The 25,903-nt window shown below is 46.7% G+C and overlaps 1 protein-coding gene across 1 annotated transcript in view; it reads left to right on the top strand.

Annotated features, from left to right (window-relative positions):
* The window catches only part of LOC111969445 (dysbindin domain-containing protein 1), a 47,990-nt gene extending 24,203 nt beyond the window's left edge, over nt 1-23,787 (top strand). Inside the window, exons 3-4 of the mRNA XM_023995601.2 lie at nt 5,378-5,515; nt 22,644-23,787. Coding sequence (XP_023851369.2) covers nt 5,378-5,515; nt 22,644-22,801 — 296 coding nt within the window. The 3' untranslated portion in view covers nt 22,802-23,787. The remainder of the gene's footprint in view (nt 1-5,377; nt 5,516-22,643) is intronic.
* The last annotated feature ends 2,116 nt before the right edge of the window (nt 23,788-25,903 follow it).

Here is a 25,903-nt window from a genome sequence, read left to right as displayed (position 1 = left end):
GACACAGGTACATCTTGGTAATAGTGGACTATGCCACCCGGTATCCCGAGGCCATTCCCCTACAGGTGGCGGTGTCCAAGAGAATCGCCCAGGAGCTGTTCCACCTCTTTAGCCGGGTGGGCATCCCGAACGAGATTCTGACAGACCAAGGTACGGAGTTTATGTTCCGCCTCATGAAAGAGTTGTGTGCCCTCCTGCAGATCAAGCAGATCCGGACCTTCATTTTTTACCCGCAGACGGATGGGCTCGTCGAGTGCTTTAATAAAATGCTCAAACAGATGCTGCGGAAGGTCATCGAGCAGGACGGGAAGAATTGGGACCAGCTACTACCCCACCTAATGTTCTCAATCCGAGAAGTACCCCAATCCTCCACTGGGTTTTCCCCGTTCGAACTCCTCTATGGGAGGAGGCCACGCGGCCTACTGGACCTCGCCAAGGAGGTGTGGGAAGCCCAACCGACCCCCTTACGCAGCGTGGTAGAGCACGTGGAGACGATGCCGGAGCGGATGACAGCCATATGGCCAGTCGTGAGGGAACATATGGAGAAGGCCCAACGTGCCCAAGCCCAGGTCTACAATCGGAGAGCCCAGCCCCGAGAATTCCAGGTGGGAGACAGGGTGTTGGTCTTGATCCCCATGGCCGAAAGTAAGTTCCTGGCAACATGGCACGGACCATACGAGGTGATCGAGAAGCTGGGAACTGTCAATTACCACGTACGGCAACCGGGGAGACGGACACCCCAACAGATTTACCACGTGAACCTGTTGAAGAAGTGGCACGAGAGGACAGCCTTGGCCGTGTTACGGTCGGGACCCAGGACGCCAACGGTACCAGTGGAGGTCCCGAGCAATGAGGACCTCGACCCGGCCCAGAAGCAAGAGCTCAGGGACCTCGTCGATCGGAACACGGCGGTTTTCTCCGAGAAGCCAGGCCGCAGGACCCTCATTGAACACCACATCCGTACCCGGCCGGGGAAACAGTATTAAAGAGGCCATATCGGATTCCGGAGGCCCGAAGGGAGGCCATAAAACAGGAAGTGGAGGCTATGCTGAGGATAGGGGTCGTGGAAGAGTCCCACAGTGCATGGTATAGCCCCATCGTGTTGGTGCCCAAACCGGATGGTAGCCTCCGCTTCTGTAACGATTTCCGGGGGGTGAACGACTTCAGCTTGTTCGACGCATATCCCATGCCGAGGGTGGACGAGCTCATCGACCGATTGGGAAAGGCCCGGTACATCAGCACCCTTGACCTGACCGAAGGTTATTGGCAGGTACCGTTGGCAGTCTCCTCCCGGAAGAAGACAGCGTTTTCGACACCAGACGGGTTGTATCAGTACCAGGTGCTCCCGTTCGGTCTCCACGGAGCCCCGCCCACATTCCAACGGTACGCAGCGGCATATCTGGATGATATCATCATCCACAACCAAGGTTGGGAAGAGCACCTGACGCGCCTCCAGGCGGTGCTGGACGCGCTCAGACAAGCCGGGTTGACCGCAAACCCCAAGAAATGCAAGCTAGGGTTCGAGGAGGTGGAGTACCTGGGGTATTTGATCGGATGGGGGAACGTCAAGCCTCAGGAGAGGAAGGTTCAGGCGGTGCGTGACTGGCCCGTTCCACGCACCAAGACACAGGCCAAGTCCTTCCTGGGACTGGCAGGATACTATAGCCGGTTTATCCCCAACTTTGCGGCTATAGCTTCCCCCCTCACCGATCTAACCAGGGCCCGCCTCCCGAAAACAGTGAAATGGACGGACGAGACAGAAGCGGCTTTCAACAGTCTGAAGGAAGCGCTGTGCTCGCATCCGATTCTCGTAACGCCCGATTTCCAGGTGCCGATGGTGGTCCAGACGGACGCCTGTGATATGGGACTAGGGGCCGTTCTGTCCCAGGAACACGAGGGGGAGGGGCACCCTATCATGTACATCAGCCGAAAGCTGATGCCTAGGGAAAATAAATACTCTATCGTGGAGAAAGAGTGTTTAGTGGTGAAGTGGGCGCTAGACACTCTCAAGTATTACCTGCTAGGTACCCACTTCACCCTGGTCACGGACCATGCTCCCCTGGTCTGGATGGCCAGGGGAAAGGACACAAACGATCGGGTCACCAGGTGGTTCTTGTCCCTTCAACGCTTCTCTTTTTCTGTTGTGCACAGGTCAGGGGTGAAGCATGGAAACGCGGATGCCCTTTCGAGAAGGGAGACAGACGTTGCACTGATGACGAGGGGGGTGACAACCTTTGCTAGTGTTATGGAAGAATCAGTTGATTTGAGACATGTATGAAGTGTTTTGGTAGTTTTAGTGCATTTTGGATGTGAAATTAATTGCTGTGCCAAGCTAATAGTTGGTTTGAAGAACTGTGTGAAGAGTTTTGAAAAAGTGACTTAAATCGGTTCTAGCGATTGTAAAGAAAACTGCAATACGGTCGTGTCCAATTCAATTCCCTGTGTACCGTGTTTGCGCTAGGCTAGTCAAACCATTTCACACCATTATATCTAATTGACCTTATAAGCCCATGTCATCCACGCTGGTAAATATTGCTACATTAATGCATGTCACAACCAGCTAAATACTAAAGATTGTTTACAGAGATGAGCTTTTTTTGATGCAGTGCATCTGAAGCATGGTAAATGGATTCCGTTGATTAATAATAATATATTTATTTTATATAGCGCTTTTCAAACAATCTCGCTTAATAAAAAATATATATAAAAAATAATTCAGGGAGCTGGCAGTTCATGGAGCGCTTCATCAGGCAGCTCTGTCTCTGAAGTTCACAGCAACTCCTTCTGTAGGTAGGCTGGAACAGATCCACCGCCAAAAAGTGTAGCACTCACCTGGGTGTAAGCACCTGAATAACCACCACACCTCAGCAGTAATCAGCAACAGCCTCCTACGAGGCGAGCCTCTATCATCCCCTCACACCACAGTCTACATCCTTCCAGAAACCGGGGCAGGTGGAACAAACAGTCGGTGAATCGTTCAAATTTAGATTAGCCAAGTGAACCAAGCAGGCCTGTAGAGATTTGCTCTAAGGGAGGAAACAGCTAGCACACCATGGAGACAGAGCTCTTGACATCCCATAATGCTAATCAGGCCTTTATCACTGCATATGGTTCAGCTGATGCTGTGCAGTTCAGTTAACCCCTCAGACACACACTGACTGACCCCCAGTCTCCCCATCTGTACAGAGATCTGTACAGCAGGCTAGCCCAACGCCCTAGGGAGGTAGAAGTTGCCCTTAACCAAAGATCGAGGATCAGCTTAACTTCCCCAAATCCTGGCCTTCACCATTAAGGTTGGATAATGTAAAACCAACCTTAGATCAGTGTCTAGTGGCAACTTCCTCCCATTCAGTGAGGGAGGAGTAGTGCAAAGGGGCAGCCTGAGCCTCCCATGTGGTTAAATGAGTGGCTCATTAAGTGAAGGTGAGACAGGAGGGTCTGCTTCTCTGTCTCTGATCCTCTACGGCTGCAGTTGTCTCATTAGAAGACTTCAAACGACAGCGTAATGTCAACCCACAATATCTTTACCTTCCTCTCCTCTCAACTCTCTCCTCACTGGCGTTCCTCTCATCTTTACTGTCTCCCAATAGTTCTCCTCTCCTCTCCTCTCTCGTTCCACTTGTCCCCTCACATCTCCTCTCATGGGAGCTAGTGTCTGGAACACACAGGCAGATGTAATCAGTATTTATACTGTCTGTGGACAAGTCTGGTACAGAGGAACAAGACAATAGAGATTGTTGGTGGATTTTATATTGTACTTTTCAGCAAGTACTGTACAAAATGTCTCTTGTTGTAGACGTGTGTTGTTGTGAGTAGCAAGGCATCCCAGGCAAAGCAAAGCCACCACTCACTGTAAGAGCCAAAGGTATACAGAGTTTGGCAAACCGTCATCCATGTTGGCACCAAGCATTCAGTGACAATAATACTGTAATCCACAGAAGGGCTTACCAGGAAGAACTTCCAAATTCAAGGCGGAAAGGAGTTGGAGCAGAGATTGATTTATTTGAGCTCACTTTAATCCATTGTRKYGMKKAWTMTAMAWTMRAYWWMTCWAMMYWCTMSMYYCWRCRYYRYKKKWWRMKKYTRRRKKATCMRKAYTSMWKKMRMMKKCWRMMCRKKTSWCWKRMRYRYAMMWGWSAWATACAGCAGKGCCACCAKCAGGATTATGATTTAGCATGATTATCAACTCTCTCTGACTTATAATAATATGGTTAAAGGTTTTTATCTTCTTAAATCAATGTCTGCGCTATATTTATCAGGAGAGTGAGAGAACAGTGAGAGAATGGAGCTGTGCAGCAGCGGAACAAAAGAGTGTTGAGGAGAGGGCTGTGATCCACCCTGTGGCAGTATACTGCCTGGCTGGTAGAGAGAAATTAGCTGGGAAACGGTATCCTTAAAAACCATCCACCCCCGCTCTCTCTCTACACTCAGACACACAGCTATATATACCCACTCACAAGCCAAAAATACTAGAAGTGTTCACAGAGATATGCCTCCACAGCACATACATAAACACACACACATCCATGAAGTACATACAGTCCCTTACTATTAACACCACATAGATCACACGGTCAGCCGTTATGCCTCACCCATGATCACTAAAGAGTGCCAGTTCCACCCAGCCCAAAGCATTGTGTCAGACAAGCATGGGGCTGTAACACTRCATAGATGCTTAGCAAAGCATGAGTGACGCAAATATACATTTAACTGCCATACTGCATGAATGCTGCCAGTGTGGAATGTTAGGACTGTCATGCTCTTATTTTAACGTGAATAAAAACGGTACATGTTAACGGCACAGTCGTGCCACTCTGGTGTGTCAATAGACATTGGAGAAGGGTCTGGGGTATCAGTGACTTTTGGAACCAAGAACAGGTGCCATACACTCAGGACAGAGGGTGAGGAGAAGGYACAGTCTAACCATGTTGTTTAAATACCCTCTATTTCTGGCTTCTCTGGCCCTAGTCGTGATGCTCCAGTCAAACATTGGCATCATTCTGACACAGAGACCCATATCTCTTCCAAAGGACAGTTCAGCACACAAAGCCAAGCTGTCTCTCTGTGAAACAGATWAAAGAGAGGCCTTCTTTTTATCTTCTATTACAGTATGGCACAGAGCATCAAAACAACACGAGAGATAACTTCCATACCAGGGGTACTGAGAATGAGAGGGAGGGTCAGGAGGGTGTGGAAGGTTGTGTATGTGTGTGTGGCGGAGGGGGTGTTCTGGGTGAGTTGTGTAGACAGCATTGAGTTGTAGTGAGATATTACACATCTACTGGGTTATTATTGAGTTTATCATAAAACCCACCAGCTGCTCCATATCAGTCCATAACTATGACCTTACTAATTTCCTCTCTCTCTGACCCTGCAGAGCCTCTGAGCAGCGTGTCCTCCCTGGAGGTGCACTTTGACCTCCTGGACCTGACAGAGCTAACTGACATGTCTGACCAGGAGCTGGCTGAGGTGTTCGCTGACTCTGATGAGGAGAACCACAACGAGTCCCCAGCAGGTTAGACCATTTTTAGATACTCAAGATACTCAGATGGCCGCCTCACTTCGCGTTCCTAGGGAACTATGCAGTATTTCGTTTTTTTATGTGTTATTTCTTACATTGTTACCCGAGGAAATCTTAGGTTTTATTACATTCAGTCGGGAGGAACTATTGGATATAAGAGCAAGTCAACTCACCAACATTACGACCAGGAATACGACTTTCCCGAAGCGGAGCCTCTGTTTGGTCCACCACCCAGGACAATGGATCGGATCCCAGCCGTCGACCCAAAACAACAGCGCCACAGAAGGTGCAGACGGAGCGGTCTTCTGATCAGGCTCCGTAGACGGGCATATCGCGCACCACTCCCGAGCATACTACTCGCCAATGTCCAGTGTCTTGACAACAAGGTAGACGAAATCTGAGCAAGGGTTGCCTTCCAGAGAGACATCAGAGATTGTAACATTCTTTGTTTCACGGAAACATGGCTCACTCGGGATACGTCATCAGAGTTGGTACAGCCACCTGGTTTCTTCACGCATCGCGCCGAAAGAAACAAACATCTCTCTGGTAAGAAGAAGGGCGGGGGTGTATGCCTTATGATTAATGAGACGTGGTGTGATCATAACAACATACAGGAACTCAAGTCCTTTTGTTCACCTGACCTAGAATTCCTTACAATCAAATGCCGACCGTTATCTACCAAGAGAATTCTCTTCGATCATAATCACAGTCGTGTATATCCCCCCCAAGCAGACACATCGACGGCCCTGAAAGAACTTCATTCGACTCTATGTAAACTGGAAACCACATATCCTGAGGCAGCATTTATTGTAGCTGGGGATTTTAACAAGGCTAATCTGAAAACAAGGCTCCCTAAATTTTATCAGCATATCGAATGCGCGACCCGGGCTGGCAAAACCCTAGATCATTGTTATTCTAACTTCCGCGACGCATATAAAGACCTCCCCCGCCCTCCTTTCGGAAAATCTGACCACGACTCCATTTTGTTGCTGGTGTGTTTACGGACATATTCAATCAATCCTTATCCCGGTCTGCTGTTCCCACATGCTTCAAGAGGGCCACCATTGTTCCTGTTCCCAAGAAAGCTAGTTAACTGAGCAAAATGACTATCGCCCCGTAGCACTCACTTCCGTCATCATGAAGTGCTTTGAGAGACTAGTCAAAGACCATATCACCTCCACCCTACCTGACACCCTAGACCCACTCCACTTTGCTTACCGCCCCAATAGGTCCACAGATGACGCAATCGCAATCACACTGCACACTGCCCTAACCCATCTGGACAAGAGGAATACCTATGTAAGAATGCTGTTCATTGACTACAGCTCAGCATTTAACACCATAGTACCCTCCAAACTCGTCATTAAGCTCGAGACCCTGGGTCTCGACCCCGCCCTGTGCAACTGGGTCCCTGGACTTCCTGACGGGTCACCCCCAGGTGGTGAGGGTAGGTAACAACATCCCACCCCGCTGATCCTCAAACACTGGGGCCCACAAGGGTGCTTTCTCAGCCCTCTCCTGTACTCCCTGTTCACCCATGACGCGTGACCATGCACGCCTCCAACTCAATCATCAAGTTTGCAGATGACACTACAGTGGTAGGCTTGATTACCACAACGACGAGACGGCCTACACAGGGAGGAGGTGAGGGCCTCGGAGGAGGTGGTGCCAGGAAAATAACCTCACACTCAATGTCAACAAAACAAAGGAGATGATTGTGACTTCAGGAACAGCAGAGGGAGCAGCCCCCTATCCACTTCGAAGGGACAGCAGTGGAGAAGGTGGAAAGTTTTAAGTTCCTCGGCGACACATCACGAACAAACTGAAATGGTCCACCCACACAGACAGCGTGGTGAAGAAGGCGCAGCAGCGCCTCTTCAACCTCAGGAGGCTGAAGAAATTTGCTTGTCACCAAAAACACTCACAAACTTTTACAGATGCACAATCGAGAGCATCCGTCGGGCTGTATCACCGCCTGGTACGGCAACTGGCTCCGCCACAACCGTAAGGCTCTCCAGAGGTAGGGAGGTCTGCACAACGCATCACCGGGGGCAAACTACCTGCCCTCCAGACACCTACAGCACCCGATGTCACAGGAAGGCCGAAAAGATCATCAAGGACAACAACCACCCGAGCCACTGCCTGTTCACCCGCTATCATCCAGAAGGCGAGGTCAGTACAGGTGTATCAAAGCGGGGACCGAGAGACTGAAAAACAGCTTCTATCTCAAGGCCATCAGACTGTTAAACAGCCATCACTAACATTGAGTGGCTGCTGCCAACATACTGACTCATCTCTAGCTACTTTAATAATGAAAAAATGTATGTAATAAATGTATCACTAGCCACTTTAAACAACGTCCCTTTATATAATGTTTACATACCCTACATTACTCATCTCATATGTATATACTGTACTCTATACCATCTCCTGCATCTTGCCTATGCCGTTCGGCCATCGCTCATTCATATATTTTTATGTACATATTCTTATTCATTCCTTTACACTTGTGTGGTAGTTGTAAAATTTTTAGGTTAGATTACTTGTTAGATATTACTGCATGGTCAGAATTAGAAACACAAGCATTTCGCTACACTCACATTAACATCTGCTAACCATGTGTGCGTGACAAATACAATTTGATTTGATTAATCATTCTACTCATTTAAAAAAAAAAACTTTATTTAACTAGGCAAGTCCATTAAGAACAAATTCTTATTTACAATGGCAGCCTAGGAACAGTGGGTTAACTTCCTTGTTATGGGGCAGAATGTCAGATTTTTACCTTGGGTAGTCGATCTAGCAACCTTTCGGTTACTGGACCAACGCTCTAACCACTAGGCTACCAGCCGCCCAATTCATTAACCATTAAATGGTGGATTTGACAACCCTCTTGTTCTCCAACCAAGACGACCCTAGTGTGATGGACTGGCTTAAACATTGTCTTTGTTCGCCTTGAGAGAACCATTACCTAAATTGAACTTCCTCCTACTTTGGTTGAACACAGTTGGATGTTAGAGTGAATGTTTTTCTCTCTGCAGGAGACAAAACAGAAACAATATCTCTGTTTACTCTGTTCTCCCTCTAAAAACTCTGTCCACTAGACAGACTCATTTACATATCACCCCATTCTGTAGCATCAGACCCCATTACATCAAAATCTAAAAGGTTTAGCTGATCGCAAATGTGTGTGTGTGTGTGTGTGTGTGTGTGTGTGCAGAGGGTCTGTAGAGCAATGAGCACTCTAATAAAAAGCTTACAATTGTGTTCTCTTTGGCTGCAGGGAAAGGGACACATGGGAGAACCCAATAAAACTTCAGCAGCACATTGGATTGAACCTTCCTCTGAATTCTTACTGCAATTCAAGCAGTTCTCTATATTTTGTGATAATGACCAAGATACAGTATATTCCTGTTATGCGTCTCTGGGAGATTCTCATTTCAGTTTGTGCCCATGTCAATGTTGATAGTTATTGGCACCAGATCCCAGGCTGGGCACAATAGACTACTGTAGCATAGCGCTAATTAGCATTAGTTAGAGGGAAGTCTGAATAACCTGTGATCAGGGACGCGTCCGGGCCCAGCAAACCCCCCTCTTCACAACCAGAGGAAGCAGGAAATCCATCCAATGTATTACTTATGATCCATAGCCCCATGTTTCCTGCTGAGAGGGAGAACGATCCTCATAGAGCTCCACATCATCACTCCGTTCAAATGCTTTACGCTCACAACTCATCTCTCTTAAGAAGAGATATGTATGCACTCTCAAGAGCTGACTTGAGAACAGTACTAATATGTTCACTATACAATACACCTGTTCTAAACTCATGTATGTTCTCGGCATGGGGAACCACAGAGAGCTATGTTCAGCTCTATGTGCGGGATATTAAAATGACCTCACAAAGGTGCACTTTAAGAAATACAGCAATCTTGCTTAGATATCACCCACGCTCCTTCTCCTTATTGCCCCCAGGATTGAACCGTGCCAATTTATCACATTACTCCCCATAAAAAGGCATTGCGTTGCTCCCTTGTCTGACCTTAGCCCGTAAGTCAGGGGTTCCAAACTTTTTTGGCCCACGACCACATTTTGATACTGGAAGATTTTCGTGACCCCACCAACCATGTGAAAAAAAATTATGTAATTAACAGCCAATGTTAACTTTTTTATTTGGAGCTATGGCAGTCAATTGAAAACATTCTAACAGTATTTTTGATTGTCTTCTCAACTCACCATCACATACTTTTTATGTGGGGCTATGACAGTCATCTGCAAATTAGTCTGACAGAATGTATCTTTTCTCACCACCACTAATGAGATGGTTGTACTTGATGCAAGTGGCGTCGGAGCTTCTCAAAGTCCGGGTACACGTTTGATAGTGCGCACCTCATATCTGCTGTCACATCCAACCTAGACCGATATTTGGTTTTAATGTAGACGAGAGCACTGAATGCAGCTTCATACAGATATAAGCTGGCAAAGGGTATCATCAGTTTCATGGTGCTTTTAAGACAACTGGGAACTCAGTCAAATAATGATGTCAGTGATCTTCAGGTCGGAAAGTCGGAGCTCTAAGAGGCCCGAGTTCCAGAATTGGAATTCCGAGTTGGATGACCGTTCAAAACTATTTTTTCCAGTCGGAGCTCGTTTTTTTCAGAGTTTCCAGTTCTCTTGAATGCACTGAAGTCGGAAGTCAGTTCAGTTCCCAGTTCCGAGTTCCCAGTTGTTTTGAACGCGGCATTATTGTCAGAGGGAGACGGCAGAGTATTCCCTTTGAGTCAGGAACCAAAACTGCTCCATAGTGATCTGTGCTCAATCAGCTATTCGATTTCACTTACCAGCATGTCAATTGAGCCAGGATCACAGTCAAATGGATTGGGAAGTAGGTGCCAAAGTGCTCTTCCAAGCGTTGGAGGTGAGCAGTCATCACTCGTGTGGGACACTTACTGATGCTGTGTTCTGTCAGAAACATACACAGCCGAGGGAAGTGGGCATGGTTCACTTTTGAATGACTCTCTCCAATAAGAATCCTTTCCTCTGAATCCACTGATTCGGTCACTCATCTGTAGGTTTTTGTATTTCCCCTGCATGCTTGCGTTCAGTTTCCCAAATACGTCTTTTACATAGGCAAGGAGACACATTTTATTTTCATTACACAGAAAGTCAACCAAGTCTGTTTTTTTACATCCATTGTGAATGACAACAGTTCCTCTCTTAATGCAAAAACTCTTTCCAACACTCTCCCTTGAAATAGAACATTGTCATGCTCTGATCCCATATCTCCACATAATTTTGCCAACAGGCGTGCGCGCAGTGGATGTGGTTTGATATAGTCTACAATCAAAGTTACCTGCTGCAGTATATCTCTGAATTCTGTAATCAGCTTTTTTGCCCCCAATTGCTCTCGGTGTGTCATACAATGCGTTCTTATGGCAGAGGGAGACATTCATAACTAGAGTGTGGCGGCCTGCCTGCCGTCCTGCCATAGATGGAGCCCCATCTGTGCAAAAGCCCAACATTTGATCCCATGGAATCTGTTTTTCATCAATATAGCCACACAGCACACTGGACATCCCCTGTGCTGTTTCATGCTCGGGAATCGTGAGACAGAACAATATGTCCTCGTAAATAGCATCCCCCGACATGTATAGCGAACAAAATTCATGCATGGGCATCTTGGCCCTCACAGCTAACGTTCATTTGGAGAGCATAAACTGGGGAGTTTTTGAGTCGTTCAGTCAGAGTTTCCTCTTGATTGCTAGAGATAGCATAAATTCTTTGTTTAACAGTGTTTTCTGACAAAGGTATTGATGTGAGTTTCTGTGCCTCTGTCTCCCCACACATTGTTTTCACCATATCAATAGCGACCGGTAATATCAACGTCTCTGCAACAGTGTGTGGTTTCATAGCGTAGCAGGCCTAGCCATTCACCGTGGGAATGATTCAAGTGCAACGGTGAAGTGCAGCCTTTTCCCATGATCTAAGGGAACTCTCTAGTTGAATTTAATATTTGAATAATTTTCATTTAGATTTTTAAGGTTACCCACATTTCAATGATTTTGAGACACAAAGACGATGTTCTAATATATATATATACTTGCCGGGATTTTGGAAATTCTCCCGCGACCCCCTTTTCATATCAGGCAACCCCATACGGGGTCGCAACACTTAGGTTGGGAACCGCTGCCGTATCTAATCCCCCAGTGACCTCACCCACCCTGTCTCTATCTCTGTTTTTCTGTCATACACACACACACACATAAACACACACATAAACACACACACACCTACAACTCTTAGGCTGCTTTAATCACTGCATTGTGCTGTACACCATAACCTCCTCCTAGATTAATCCCACTGAGGGGGAGGAGGAGGAGGCACCTGATTAGGTAGATCAGTGTGCTGGGGACCCCTAGTGACAGATAGAGAGATGAAGAGAGAGGCGGGAGAGGGGAGAAAGGGAGGGAGAGGGAGGGAGCGTTAAAAAAGGGGAGCGGGAGAAATAGAGGGAGAGAAGGAGCATTATAAAAGGAGAGAGGGAGGGAGAGAGGGAGAAACATGAAAGAGAAATACATGAGAGGTGGTGATTCCCTCTCCACCCCAGCAAGGTTTCCCATTTCTCCACAAGAGACTGATGGCGCCCTGAGCTCCAGTGAATATGCCAGATATCCTGGTCCTGACAGCAGGACCTCACCACAGGGCTCGTATAAACCCACCACAGCTGCTGCTACCGGAGCACCACAGCCATAAAACTCACTGGGAGAACAACAGACTGTCCCCATATCCCCAGCCGTCCAGCTATAGCCTCTGATATAGTGCAGCAGTTTTACTGACGAATCGGACAATAAAAAGCCCAGCAGGAGGAATAAGCAGCGTCGTGTGATGACCATAATCTCACTCAGTGGGGTGATACTGTCGAGGAGGTCAGGGACCGTGCGGAGATTTTAGGTGTCGTATTAAGACCTATGGCTGGTGAAAGGGAGTCAGGACTAGGGTACTAAAATAGCAGAGTGGTGGTAAATGTGATCAGAACACCAATAATACTGTCTCACTGTGTAATACAGACCCTGATAAAAGTGTTTATTTTCACATCCATACAGTGCATTCAGAAACTATTCAGACCCCTTGACCTGTTCCATATTTTTTTTGTCACAGCCTTACTCTAAAATGGATTCAACGATTTTTTTCCCCTCATCAATCTACACACAATATCCCATAATGACAAAGTGAAAACAGGTTTTTAGATTTTTTTTCAAATGTATGTAAAAAAAGACGGAAATACCTTATTTACATAAGTATTCAGACTCTTTGCTATGAGACTCCGAAATTGAATTCAGGTGCATCCTTATTCCATTGATTATCCTTGAAATGTTTCTACAACTTGATTGGAGTCCACCTGTAGTAAATAAAATCTGATTTGACATGATTTGGAAAGGCACACACCTGTCTATATAAGGTCCCACAGTTGACAGTGCATGTCAGTGCAAAACCAAGACATGAGGTCGAAGGAATTGTCCGTAGAGCTCCGAGACAGGATTGTGTCGAGGCACAGATCTGGGTAAGGGTACCTCAAAAAAATTGCAGCATTGAAGGTCCCCAAGAACAGAGTGGCTTCCATCATTCTTAAATGGAAGAAGTTTGGACACCAAGATTCTTACTAGAGCTGGCCAACCGGCCAAACTGAGCAATCGGAAAAGAAGGGTCTTGGTCAGGGAGGTGACCAAGAACCCGATGGTCACTCTGACAGAGCTCCAGAGTTCCTTTGTGGAGAGAGAATAACCTTCCAGAAGGACAACCAACTCTGCAATCAGGTCTATCCAGACTACACAGCTGCTCCCCAGTGTCCAGGCCAGACAATCCAGACTGTACAGCTGCTCTCCAGTGTCCAGGCCAGACTATCCAGACTGTACAGCTGCTCCCCAGGTCCAGGCCAGACATCCAGACTGTTACAGCTGCTCCCCAGTGTCCAGGCCAGACTATCCAGACTGTACAGCTGCTCCCCAGTGTCCAGGCCAGACTATCCAGACTGTACAGCTGCTCCCCAGTGTCCAGGCCAGACTATCCAGACTGTACAGCTGCTCTCCTGTGTCCAGCCAGACTATCCAGACTGTCAGCTGCTCTCCAGGTCCAGCCAGACTATCCAGACGTTACAGCTGCTCCCAGTGTCCAGGCCAGCACTATCCAGACTGTACAGCTGCTCCCAGTGTCCAGGCCAGATTATCCAGACTGTACAGCTGCTCCCAGTGTCCAGGCAGACTATCCAGACTGTACAGCTGCTCCCCAGTGTCCAGACCAGACTATCCAGACTGTACAGCTGCTGCCCAGTGTCCAGGCCAGACTATCCAGACTGTACAGCTGCTCCCCAGTTCCAACCAGACTATCAGACTGTACAGCTGCTGCCCAGTGTCCAGCCAGACTATCCAGACTGTACAGCTGCTCCCCAGTGTCCAGGCCAGACTATCCAGACTGTACAGCTGCTCCCCAGTGTCCAGGCCAGACTATCCAGACTGTACAGCTGCTCTCCAGTGTCCAGGCCAGACTATCCAGACTGCAGCTGTTCTCCAGTGTCAACCAGACTATCCAGACTGCACCTTCTCTCCAGGTCCAGACCAGACTATCCAGACTGTCAGCTGCTCTCCAGTTCCAGCCAGACTATCCAGACTGTACACTGCTCCCCAGTTCCAGCCAGACTATCCAGACTGTACAGACTGCTCTCCAGTGTCCAGGCCAGACTATCGAGACTGTCAGCTGCTCTCCAGTGTCCGGCCAGACTATCCAGACTGTCAGCTGCTCTCCAGTGTCACCAGACTATCCAGACTGTACAGCTGCCCCCAGTGTCCAGGCCAGACTATCCAGACTGTACAGGCTGCCCAGTGTCCAGGCCAGACTATCCAGACTGTATAGCTGCTCCCAGTGTCCAGGTCAGACTATCCAGACTGTACAGCTGCTCCCCAGTGTCCAGGCCAGACTCCCCAGACTGTCAGCTGCTCTCCAGTTCCAGGCCAGACATATCCAGACTGTACAGCTGCTCTCCAGTGTCCAGGCCAGACTATCGACTGTCAGCTGCTCTCCATGTCGGCAGATATCCAGAGTCAGCTGCCTTCCAGTGTCCAGGCCAGACTATCCAGACTGTACAGCTGCTCTCCAGTTCCAGCCAACTATCCAGACTGTCAGCTGCTCTCCAGTGTCCAGGCCAGACTATCCAGATGTTATGATAATTATGTTCTCAATGTTCATAAACTGAACTTCAATTAAACTACTCTGTCTGTTACTAAGAATTGTAAGTTCTTATTGAAATGAAACAGACGAGGCCAGTCTACAATAGTCAGAATGTTTATTTACGAGAGCTCTGCTTCCATATACAAGACGTTCCTTTTAAATATTCTCTAACCTACGCACATACATACACACTAACATTAGGATTTTCTCCTGAAGTCTCACCACAGTTTATTACCACTCAACTGACAGTTCCAGTCCCCCCAGATACGGGAAACCTGGGGGGGCTCTCCCTTCCTATCTTATCTCCCCAGAGTTACAGCCGGGTTGGTTCAAACATAGTTTAATGATCCACTTTGTTTTCTTTAGCACACACATACATTCCTCTCTTCCCAGGTACATGCTACATAACCTCTTTCTTATGAACTAACATTATTATCAATATAGAAAACAGGGTAATTCAGTTAGTATATAGCTACGTAAATTTATACATCATTTAGTCATTATTCATAAATTCATAACACCAGACTGTACAGCTGCTGCCCTGTCAGCCCAGACTATCCAGACTTACAGCTTGCTGCCCAGTGTCCAGGCCAGACTATCCAGACTGTACAGCTGCTGCCCAGTGTCCAGGCCAGACTATCCAGACTGTTACAGCTGCTGCCCAGTGTCCCAGAGCCACAGACTATCCAGACTGTACAGCTGCTGCTCAGTGTCCAGGCCAGACTATCCAGACTGTATAGCTGCTGCCCAGTGTCCAGGTCAGACTATCCAGACTGTACAGCTGCTCCCCAGTGTCCAGGCCAGACTTTCCAGACTGTACAGCTGCTTTCCAGTGTCCAGGCCAGACTATCCAGACTATACAGCTGCTCTCCAGTGTCCAGGCCAGACTATCCAGACTGTACAGGCTCTAGAGGAGCCAGAGTCAAGAACAGGCTCTCTCCCCACATCTTTCTCCAGCAGCGTCTCTCTCTCTCTGGCTGCCTCAGTAGTGAGAATAGTGAGAGTGGGATAATACCTCCAGGTGGAAATCAGATCAGGCTGAGGCTGGTGTATAGATGACCTTGTGTGATAGATGACAGAACCACAGGGCCAGGTGTTCTGCTCAGTGGGGATTCTACTGCCACTGGACATACATCAGCTGTGAGATCAGCTGTGTGGTTGTGGGTGTGGGTGTGGGTGTGTGTGTGTGTGTGTGTGTGTGTGTGTGTGCGTGTGTGAGAGAGAGAGAGAGAGAGAGAAAGAAGGAAAGAAAGAGTTGTTTATCAGAGGTTAGTGTTACCTTACCCAGGGAGGACTTAGGACACATCTCAGCTGTGAGATCCAGCTGTTCTGTTACTTCCTTGTAATATCTGTGTTCCCTTAAAGCTCCTTCAGTATCACCACCTGCTCTAATGATAAATAACAAGCTCTGTAGCCAGAGGTATAGAGTGTATTATAGTGAAGGAAGAAGGTGGCTTGCTTGTACAGTAAATGTATTGTCTAACTGCTTATCAAGGTGAAAGGATCATGGCTACATGAAGGGAATATATGGGTGGATAATGTGCATAATATGTATGTAGACTGTAGTGTCGTGTCTTTGGCTATGCCGGATTAAGTGATATGACATGCTATTCTATAAAATCGTTTCTCCTTAATTAATATTACCTGATTGAGCTATATATACCTGGTGGTAGATGGAAGGTCGTGTTGCCCAACCGAGTCCTTTGAAGAATGTCTCTGGTGGTAAATTGGATACGTTGTAGTAACGTCGTTGTGTGGTAGACAGGATACTCTGTCTGTCCTTTCCTAGCCCACGTTTGCAGCTGCTGTTGCTAACTCAACGGCTAGGAGGTATCACTTCTGTAGTGAATAAGAGTTCAAAGTTCATACCATTCACAACCAAAGCTCACGCTGAGGTTGGCTTAGTTCTGTAATTGACAGGTTAGTCCTTTTAACGTATGGACTGTCGTCCTCACATCCTCGGAACAGGAGGTTACATTTTCGTCAAGGCTTTATATAGGAAGGGAGAGGAGGGCGTGTTTGAAAAGTTTTATAACCCATGTTTCTTCACAGGGGCGGGCCACTGATTGAGCAGAGCCCTAACCTTATTAAAACCCAAATCTCTCATTTGGAAGCTAAAATTACATTTAATCTCTTCACCAATAATTTTATATTCAAACATTTAAATTGAACAACAATTCCATGTGACTCCGATAACTACAATGTGCAGACTTTCCACTGTAGAGTTTATGTCATTCTATCATTGATCAGAATGTCTCAGATGACAACCAAACTGACATCATATTCATTAAGTACCACCGCATATGTTCAATTGGTCGGATTACCAGAATATAGTTCATTTCCCCCCACCTTCTGATGTTCCCAGAATCTCTATGTTAACCAAAGGATTTTCAAATGTCACATCAGTAGGGTAGAGAGAGGAAAAAGGGGGGGAGAGGTATTTATGACTGTCATAAACCTACCCCCAGGCCAACGTCATGACAGTAGTCTGTAAAGGTCAGAGTGGCTGGGTATTCCATAGGAGTGTGTTATGAACCTAGGTCAGTAGGCGGGTTAGTTCTGTCAGTGAAAAGCCGTGGAAAAAAGGAGAGGGTGAGTTGGAGGTAAGAGTAGAATGGCTGGGGGAAAGCGAGAGGAGGAGAAGGTGAGGGAGGGTGTTGGGGAAAAGGGTAAATGGAGGGTTAGTCAAAGGTAAAATGAGAGAGGGGGGAAGAGGAGGGGAAGTTCAGGGGGAGAGTGGGATAGTGAGATTGGTTTGTGTGGAAAACGGAAGGGGAGGAGGAAAGGAAGATAGGGGAGGCTGAGGGAGTTCACTCTAAATGGAGTCCTGAATTATTCACTGTTCTCAGCTGGATACAAGGCCAGGACTCTCCTGAGCTGTAGATACTGTTACCATCATCAGGCCTTAAACAAACTGACTACACACTTACACATTATTTATGTATCCCTCTTATTTTCTTCTGTTTTTCCTCTCTTTTCCTTCTCTTTCCTTTCTTTTCTTTCCATTTTGTTTTCCTTGCACTTCTCTTCTCTTCTCTTCTCTTCTCTTCTCTTCTCTTCTCTTCTCTTCTCTTCTCTTCTCTTCTCTTCTCTTCTCTTCTCTTCTCTTCTCTTCTCTTCTCTTCTCTTCTCTCCTCTCCTCTCCTCTCCTCTCCTCTCCTCTCCTCTCTAACTGTATATTGGACAGACAGGGGTAATGAAAGCTGTGTGGGCACTTGTGTTTTGGACACCTGCCAGTCAGGACAGCCCAGGGATCAGAGTTGGCAGATGAGATGTTCAGGAGAAATGGAGGGGATGGGGGGATGAGGAGGAGATGGAGGGATGAAGGCCAGAGAGGGTTAGAGGAGTGAGGGAGGACCAGAGGAGAAAGGGAGGACAAAAAATTTGATTAGCTAAATGTGTACAGCTGCATTGGTAGGCCCCCACCCAATCTCACCTCTCTGTACAGTCAGTATCTGCATATGTTCTGTGTATGTGAAATAGACGGATAACAAGAGATGACATACCAGATCTCTACAGAGACTATTATGACCATTATCACCTCAGAAAGAGCCTTTTTAAACTACAAACCCCAGGATCACTTTCACCACATTAAAGACCACTTGAGAGAGGAGGAGTGAGGCAGTAGGATGGAGTTGCCCCTAGACACTGATACAGTATATGGTACATTTTGTGTTTTCCCCCCAATGGTTAAGATTAGTATAGGGGGAGGGAAAGCTGATCCCAGATCTGTGTGGGAGTGAGTCATCTCCGCTGCAGTGTTCTCCAGGAGAGCCCAGGCTCTGACAGTCACGCCCTGTGATGACACAGGAGGACAGAGGGAGGACACTGCAGCTCTTACTGTCACCACTTTACCAGAGAGAGTCACAGGCTAGGTGGTCTCATTACCATATAGCATATACCCTTTTGCTGCCTTCAAATCTACAACCATCGAAGGGGGATGGGCAACGCATGGAGAAGGGGCTTGGTGATGTTCTCAGATCAATTCAATCTGTGTGTTTTGATGTTGTGGTTCCTCAGTGTTAACAAGGCAGGTTGAAGCTTTCGAAGCAGACAAAAATAACACAGCTACCCCCTATACTGTACAGCACTGTGGCAAGACTGGGGAAAACATTTCCATTCAGGTTAACTGTAGTAGTCTTGCTCATAAATCTTTAGGAGTCCACTTGGGCCTCTGAAAGGACTGCACAAGAGGGGCCCCATTAACTGATTGTCCCAGTCCCAAACAAACGCACCGCAGACACACACACAACACATCACACACACACACCACACACACACACACACACACACACACACACACACACACACACACCACACACACACACACAACACACACACAACACACACACACAGCGTGTTGGCACCATACTAGCATTGTGTTTTCCTGTGGTTTAGAGCCTTTGTAAGAAGGCTGGTATTTCTGTGGCTTTGTTTTCACAGCAACACACTGGTTGTGGAATTGATGGAGCAACAGCACAGAAGGGCTTCTTAGACAGAAGGTTTAGTACAGCTAGACACGGCAGACATGGTGGCTAGGAGGAGGAGGGAGGGAGGGAGGGAGGGAGCAGCAGCAGGCAGAGCAGGCAGCAGGCAGCAGCAGGCAGGCAGGGCGGCAGGCAGGGCAGGCAGAGCAGCAGGCAGGCAGGGGAAGCAGTCAGGGCAGGAGGAGGCAGGAGACAGGAGGGGGAAGGAGGGGAGGAGGGAGGGAGAGGAGAGGAGGGAGGAGGGAGGGATAGGAGAACTACAAGGATGTGATAGAAGGGGGTGCCTTGTAGTGGGCTGCGTAGGATAAGTTAAGGAAATTGGATTGGATGTTCCTGATTTGTTACGAACAGTTATGAGAGCCTTGAGCAGTAGGGAAAGGTGGTCGGTGTCCTGATATTTGTTCTGAACTGAGTTATGAAGTAGTTACTGCAATAGGGAAGGTGGTCGGTGTTCCTGAATTTGTTCTAATAGTTATGAGTATGGCCTAGGCAAGTAGAAAGGGGTGGCGTGTCCTGATATTTGTTCTGAACTAGTTATGAGTAGGTACTGAGCAGTAGGGAAAGGGGTGGTCGGTGGTCCTGATATGAAGGTCTGAGGGTAAGGGATGTTAAATGAGAGATAGATAGAGGTGTGTGTTTGTGGGGTGAGAGTCTCATCCTCTGATCCGTCTCTGTCAGAACCCTGCAGGGAGAAGAGGAGGCTTCTCCTGCATCCATATTCATAGAGCTGTCAATCACAAAACACTGACCAGGGATGGGCTGACTCATACTGCGGCTATAGCATTCTAGTCACACACAGAAATAGACAGGGACACAGATAGAGACATGCTGGTAGAGATGCAGAGACACATCATGAAAGTAGGGACATACACACACACACACACACACACAAGGACCAGCAGTGGCAGATACAAAGTTTAATTAACAAGCACTCACTCAAATAGAGCCTTTCAGGATGCTGAGGAGGCTCTTGTCCCTCCCATTAAAATCCAATGGAGGCACCATCAATCTTCAGGGATCAATACCATCAATGTTGTGTGTGTGTGTGTGTGTGTGTGTGTGTGTGTGTGTGTGTGTGTGTGTGTGTGTGTGTGTGTGTGTGTGTGTGTGTGTGTGTGTTTTCGTGTGTACCCTTGTGTGAACATACATCACTGCTGGTTCATCTATTGTTACAGCATTTCACTTATGGAGAGTGAGAGCTGGGACTTGCCTTATCATTAGACAGTAATTGCATTGATATGTGTGCAGTAAAGGAGGGTTAAAAAGTGTGTCCGGCTACACCTATTAATCCTGTGATCTCTGTGGTAGTGAACAGTACCACCAAGTGGTGTAAAGAGACAGAGCCTCTTTATTTCATATGCCCCTTCGTATTACCAATATTCGTGTGAACCTGCTTGACACCGGTCCCTTCTGAGCACTCAAGGACATGCAGATGAACACATATGAGGGGAGGGGATCGATTCAAGATTAAAGAGAGTGGGGAAGTGGACACAAAGAAAGAGAGGTACAGGGAGAGAGACAGAGAAAGAAAGGGTGTAGTAGGGGAGAGGGAGAGAGAGAGAGAGAGGGGAGAGATTAAGTGCAGCAACCTATTTGCCAAAACATTTGGCAATCATTTCACAAACACATTCCTCTGATGTCATCACCTCCTAGCCTCATCACCTAAACACCAATCAGCTTCTCATTTCTACTCACCCTAGTAGTTAGCGAACCAATCATATTCTCTATCCATGATATCACCACTCCACAAAACTGAAGTACAATCTCTATCGAGCATGCTGATGGCTATAGACCAAAGAGACACTGGAGAGCTGTGTAGTGGTTCTGAGAACTGAAGAACAAACAGACAGGCACGATGAATGGTGGAGTTCTGCTGCCTCGAGACACCGAAAAATAAGTGTGAGACAAATGTCTGTGACAGCTAAAACAAGCAGTCATTGTGAGCATAATGAACTGGAGAAAACAGCCAGCAGGCTAAATGCAGCTGATGATTGGAGGAGAGGTGACCATGTGACTATTTTAGATCAATAACAATGACATGAGAGGAGATGAGAAGCAGAGAGACATCAAACTAAAATGATCTATCATCTACTACACACGTAGGCACACGCACGCGCTTACACACGCACGCACACACGCACAAACACGCAGAGCTTCTAGTTTTCTAACTCCTCCATTTCTCTTGGGATTCGGTGTCCTTGAGACACATACATGTATAGGCTACACATTAACATACACTAACGCATACTCAGCTCACTGCACACTGCCTCTCTGACAGAGTACTTCATAGTTTGATCTGCCTCTATATTCAGAGCAACTCTATCATGCTGTAAGGACCTGCAGAATCTCAGAGGAATAGGTCATGTGGAGCTGCATGAACTAAATTAGATTCTGTTCTTTACTGTGTTTGCGATCGGGATGCCTTTCAACCATATTGATCTATTCTACAGTAGGGAAACAAACTGCACTCACCACTGCATGCTGTTCTAAACTATTTTTGGAGAACCTTGGGCAAACATAATTGACTGAAGTGGCATAGAGAAAGGAAGCTTTTAGAGGCATTAGGTGACTTCAGGGAGTTGACAGCCCCTGCTGACTTGACTTTGTTAAATGAGTTACAGTATGGTGACCATTGGGGGAGATAGCAGGTAGACTAGCGGTTAAGAGCGTTTCACAGGGATGCTGGCCCATGTTGACTCCAATGCTTCCCCCAGTTGTGTCCATTTGGCTGGATGTCCTTTGGTGGGGGACCATTCTTGATACACATTGGAAACTGTTGAGCGTGAAATACCCAGCCACTTTGCAGTTCTTGACACACTCAAACCAGTGTGCCTGGCACCTACTACCATATCCTGTTCAAAGGCACTTAAATATTTTGTCTTGCCCATTCACCCTCTAAATGGCACACATACACAATCCATTTCTTAATTGTCTCAAGGCTTAAAAATATTTGATATTTATTTAACCTGTCTCCTCCCCTTCACCTACACAGATTGAAGTGGATTTAACAAGGAATAACAATAAGGGATCATAGCTTTCACCTGGATTCACCTGGTCAGTCTATGTCATTTAAATATTCCTCATGTTTTGTCCACTCAGTGTATACTGTATGCTATACATGTGACAGACGGGAAGTTGCAGAAACTTAATCCAGGGCCTCTGGGTTACGTGGTCAGCATGTTTGAGCTGTGTAGAGCGGTTCACAACATACATGTCCCCTAGGCTGTTTTTTTCCATAAAAATATCAGGATACGTGAGAGGCGTGCACCTTGACTTCACCTTGTGTTTAGATGAGTTTTATGTTTGTGGTTAAGAGACGTGCATGTCTGTATGTGTGTGATCCATAACTTACCCACCCTCTCATCACATGTATGTCATGTGCATAGCTTGACCCTTCTCCTCATTATCATCCCCAGGCCACCAKCAGCCACCCCTGCCCAGAGGAGGCTACATGCGCTCCCCCTCGTGGACCCGTTGCAGCAAGGCTGAGCCCCGCAGGGAGAGGAAGCACCACAGCGACTCCGACACCACCGCAGAGCCCTTAATGAAGCTGGAGAGACCTAAGCAGCCCTGAGAGCCCACGGGTCTGGCCCGGAAAGAGAGAGGCCCAGAGCGGACACACCGAGAGCGGGCACAGAGACCACACCAACTGCCCCAACCCCTGCGCCGGGCACTGAAACAACCATGGTGCTGAAGACACTACAGACAGACTGAGCTCTCGATGCTGTGCACTGTATTATAAACTTAACATGAAACGATGGCTGTGAGTGAAATACACACAGACACAGATGCAAACACACAAAATGACACATGGATATCTGCAAAACCACACACACGTACACATATGCTATTTATTGTGTTTTCCATGCAAGGGGTTCCTCTGGCACAAACACTGGAGGGCCAGTGTGCTTTTTGAGGCTTTGTTTGGGGTGAACATCCGGGTATAAGGCTGTCCCAGTGTGGGGAGAATGCTTGGCTAAAAGCCTCCCCATCCCTGCAGCATCTTAGGGGTGGGATAGTGGGCTTGGAGGGGTGAGACGGACCCTGAAATCTATGAAAACCTCGGCTACAAAATATAATGTGGCGAAGTTAACGAGAATACCCACTCCAGTCAAATAAATTACTGGAATATGGATGTCATTATGCGATAGTACAGCAGGCAATCTGGAAGTCTTCTTTGTAATTAGAATAAGAGTCCAACCTGAATCTATTGCACAATGTTCTTCCTTAAAGTTCCAGGGCCATCTGCTCTCTCTGAATTACTTTCTGCAGGCTTTCTGTAGGTTGTAACTAACAGGAGGCAATGGGTAGCGTTTCAGTGGGGCCACTCTCCATCGCTCTCTTTTCTTTCCATCCTCTCCCTCTCTCTCTTCTACCTCTCTCTACCTGAGAGGAAACCGGTGTGGCCACAGTAAACTAAAGTATTTGCAGATATGATATGAGATACGACAGCAGCCCTTCTCACCAACATTACATTCAACACTGTGGATCTTGTCCTTTGCCAAACCAAGTGATGTGGGGATGGGTGGTGAAAAAAATAAAGAATTTCATGCAAACAAAGTGAATTTTCTCTGTGGGTGATTTTTGAGTTAGAGCACTAACCAAACATTGTGCAGCTGTAGGTTGTCTGATAGGGTATTACGAACAGCAGTCTGAACTTTCCATTATTTATGCTCAACAGACCAAACAAACAAACTCTCTCGGATTCCTGCCAGGAACACTGTGGAAGAAAACCAGCATCAGCAACATGAAAACAGTTCAATTGAAACCACATTGAAATACTTCAGAGTACACACTTAATCACACAGTGGACAGAGAAGTATTGAATAGCAATAATGTTTAAACGTTCAAAGGAATAACCTTAATTTACTCTCGTCAGCTTCGCTAAAATCAATGGGCTCTGGCACCTCTGTAGAGGTGTAGACTGCAGGTTCCTAACTGAGCCGATAGAGGGCAGAACAGAATAAAGTGGGGAATGCAGATAGACTTACAGTATACAGTCATACACATATCCATAAACAGCTTCATACCATGGCATTGTTGAATACTTGTTTCTGATTGGCTTGAAGTGCATTCTCGAGCGTGCATTATTTAAGTGATAATGCCCGAGAAGCTGGTGTTTGGAGGATATATTGGTACAGGTGCCAATATATCCTCCAAACACCGGCTTCGAGGGCTTTATCACTTTTATACAACGGGTTACCAACCTATTATGGGCTCTCCAGAGGGTGGTGCGGTCTGCACAACGCATCACCGGGGGAAAACGACCTGCCCTCCAGGACACCTACAGCACCCAATGTTACAGGAAGGCCAAAAAGATCATCAAGGACAACAACCACCCGAGCCACTGCCTGTTTACCCCACTACCATCCAGAAGGCGAGGTCAGTACAGGTGCATCAAAGCTGGCACCGAGAGACTGAAAAATAGCTTCTATCTCAAGGCCATCAGACTGTTAAACAGCCATCACTAACACAGAGAGGCTGCTGCCTACATACAGACATAAAACCAGTGGCCACTCGAAAAAATGGATCACTAGCCACTTCAATAATGATGTTTACATATCTTGCATTACTCATCTCATATGTATATACTGTATTTTAAACCATCTATTGCATCTTGCCTATGCCACTCAGTCATTGCTCATCCATATATTTATATGTACATATTCGTATTCCATCCCTTTACTTAGATTTGTGTGTATTGGGTAGTTGTTGTGGAATTGTCAGATTGTTGTTGCTATTGCTGCACTGTCGGAACTAGAAGCACAAGCATTTCGCTACACTCACAATAACATCTGCTAACCATGTGTATGTGACCAATCGAATTTGATATTCAAATAATGATTGACAATTTCATTAAAAACCTTATTTTCATTTATTTATTCAGAATATTTCATCCCTCCACAAGATATAGTCCTGTCACAAATCTAGGGTTGCTACCCAAGCCGGCTGGTCGTTCGTTCTATCGGTTCAGTTGCCAGAGACGCGACCCATTTGTTCACCCTTTTTGTTCTGTATCTATGAACGTGACCCAGTCGTTCATTCTAAATGTTCCATTGCATACTGGCTCGCAACGTTCTTATCCCTTGCTTGCTAGCTAGCCAACTACAGCTAATTTACAGTCACGTCAAAAAGTGCAGCCAGAATAGCAGCAAAGTAGCAACATGTATAGGAACCATGTATATAGGAACCACATGAGGCTGTTGAGGGGAGGACAGCTCATAATAATGGCTGAAATGGAGTGAATGGTATCCTTGGCAGCAGATAATGGGGATCCATAAGAAATACAAATACCATTTAATTTATTCCATTACAGGAATGGAATAAATTACCGTGAGCCCATCCTATCCAATTAAGGTGCCACCAACCACCAACACACAGAGGCATGGACTGTGTACATGTAACTGCCAAAATAAAGGAAACCTGAGGAGTGAGTAAAAGAGGGATACAAAGTATATAGAAAGCAGGTGCTTCCACACAGGTGTCGTTCCTGAGTTAATTAAGCAATTAAAATCCCATCATGCTTAGGCTGGTGTATAATATTGCTGGGAAAGCCATTATTTTTGGATACCATCCACAGGGCAGGCGTGCTCACTGAATGGTTTGATGAGCATTAAAACGTTGTAAACTATATGCCATGGCCATCTCAGTAACCGGATCTCAACCTAATTGAACA

The sequence above is a fragment of the Salvelinus sp. IW2-2015 genome, linkage group LG10 (assembly GCF_002910315.2).
Source record: "Salvelinus sp. IW2-2015 linkage group LG10, ASM291031v2, whole genome shotgun sequence".
Taxonomy (NCBI): Eukaryota; Metazoa; Chordata; class Actinopteri; order Salmoniformes; family Salmonidae; genus Salvelinus; species Salvelinus sp. IW2-2015.
This window is presented reverse-complemented; position numbering and strand designations above follow the sequence as displayed.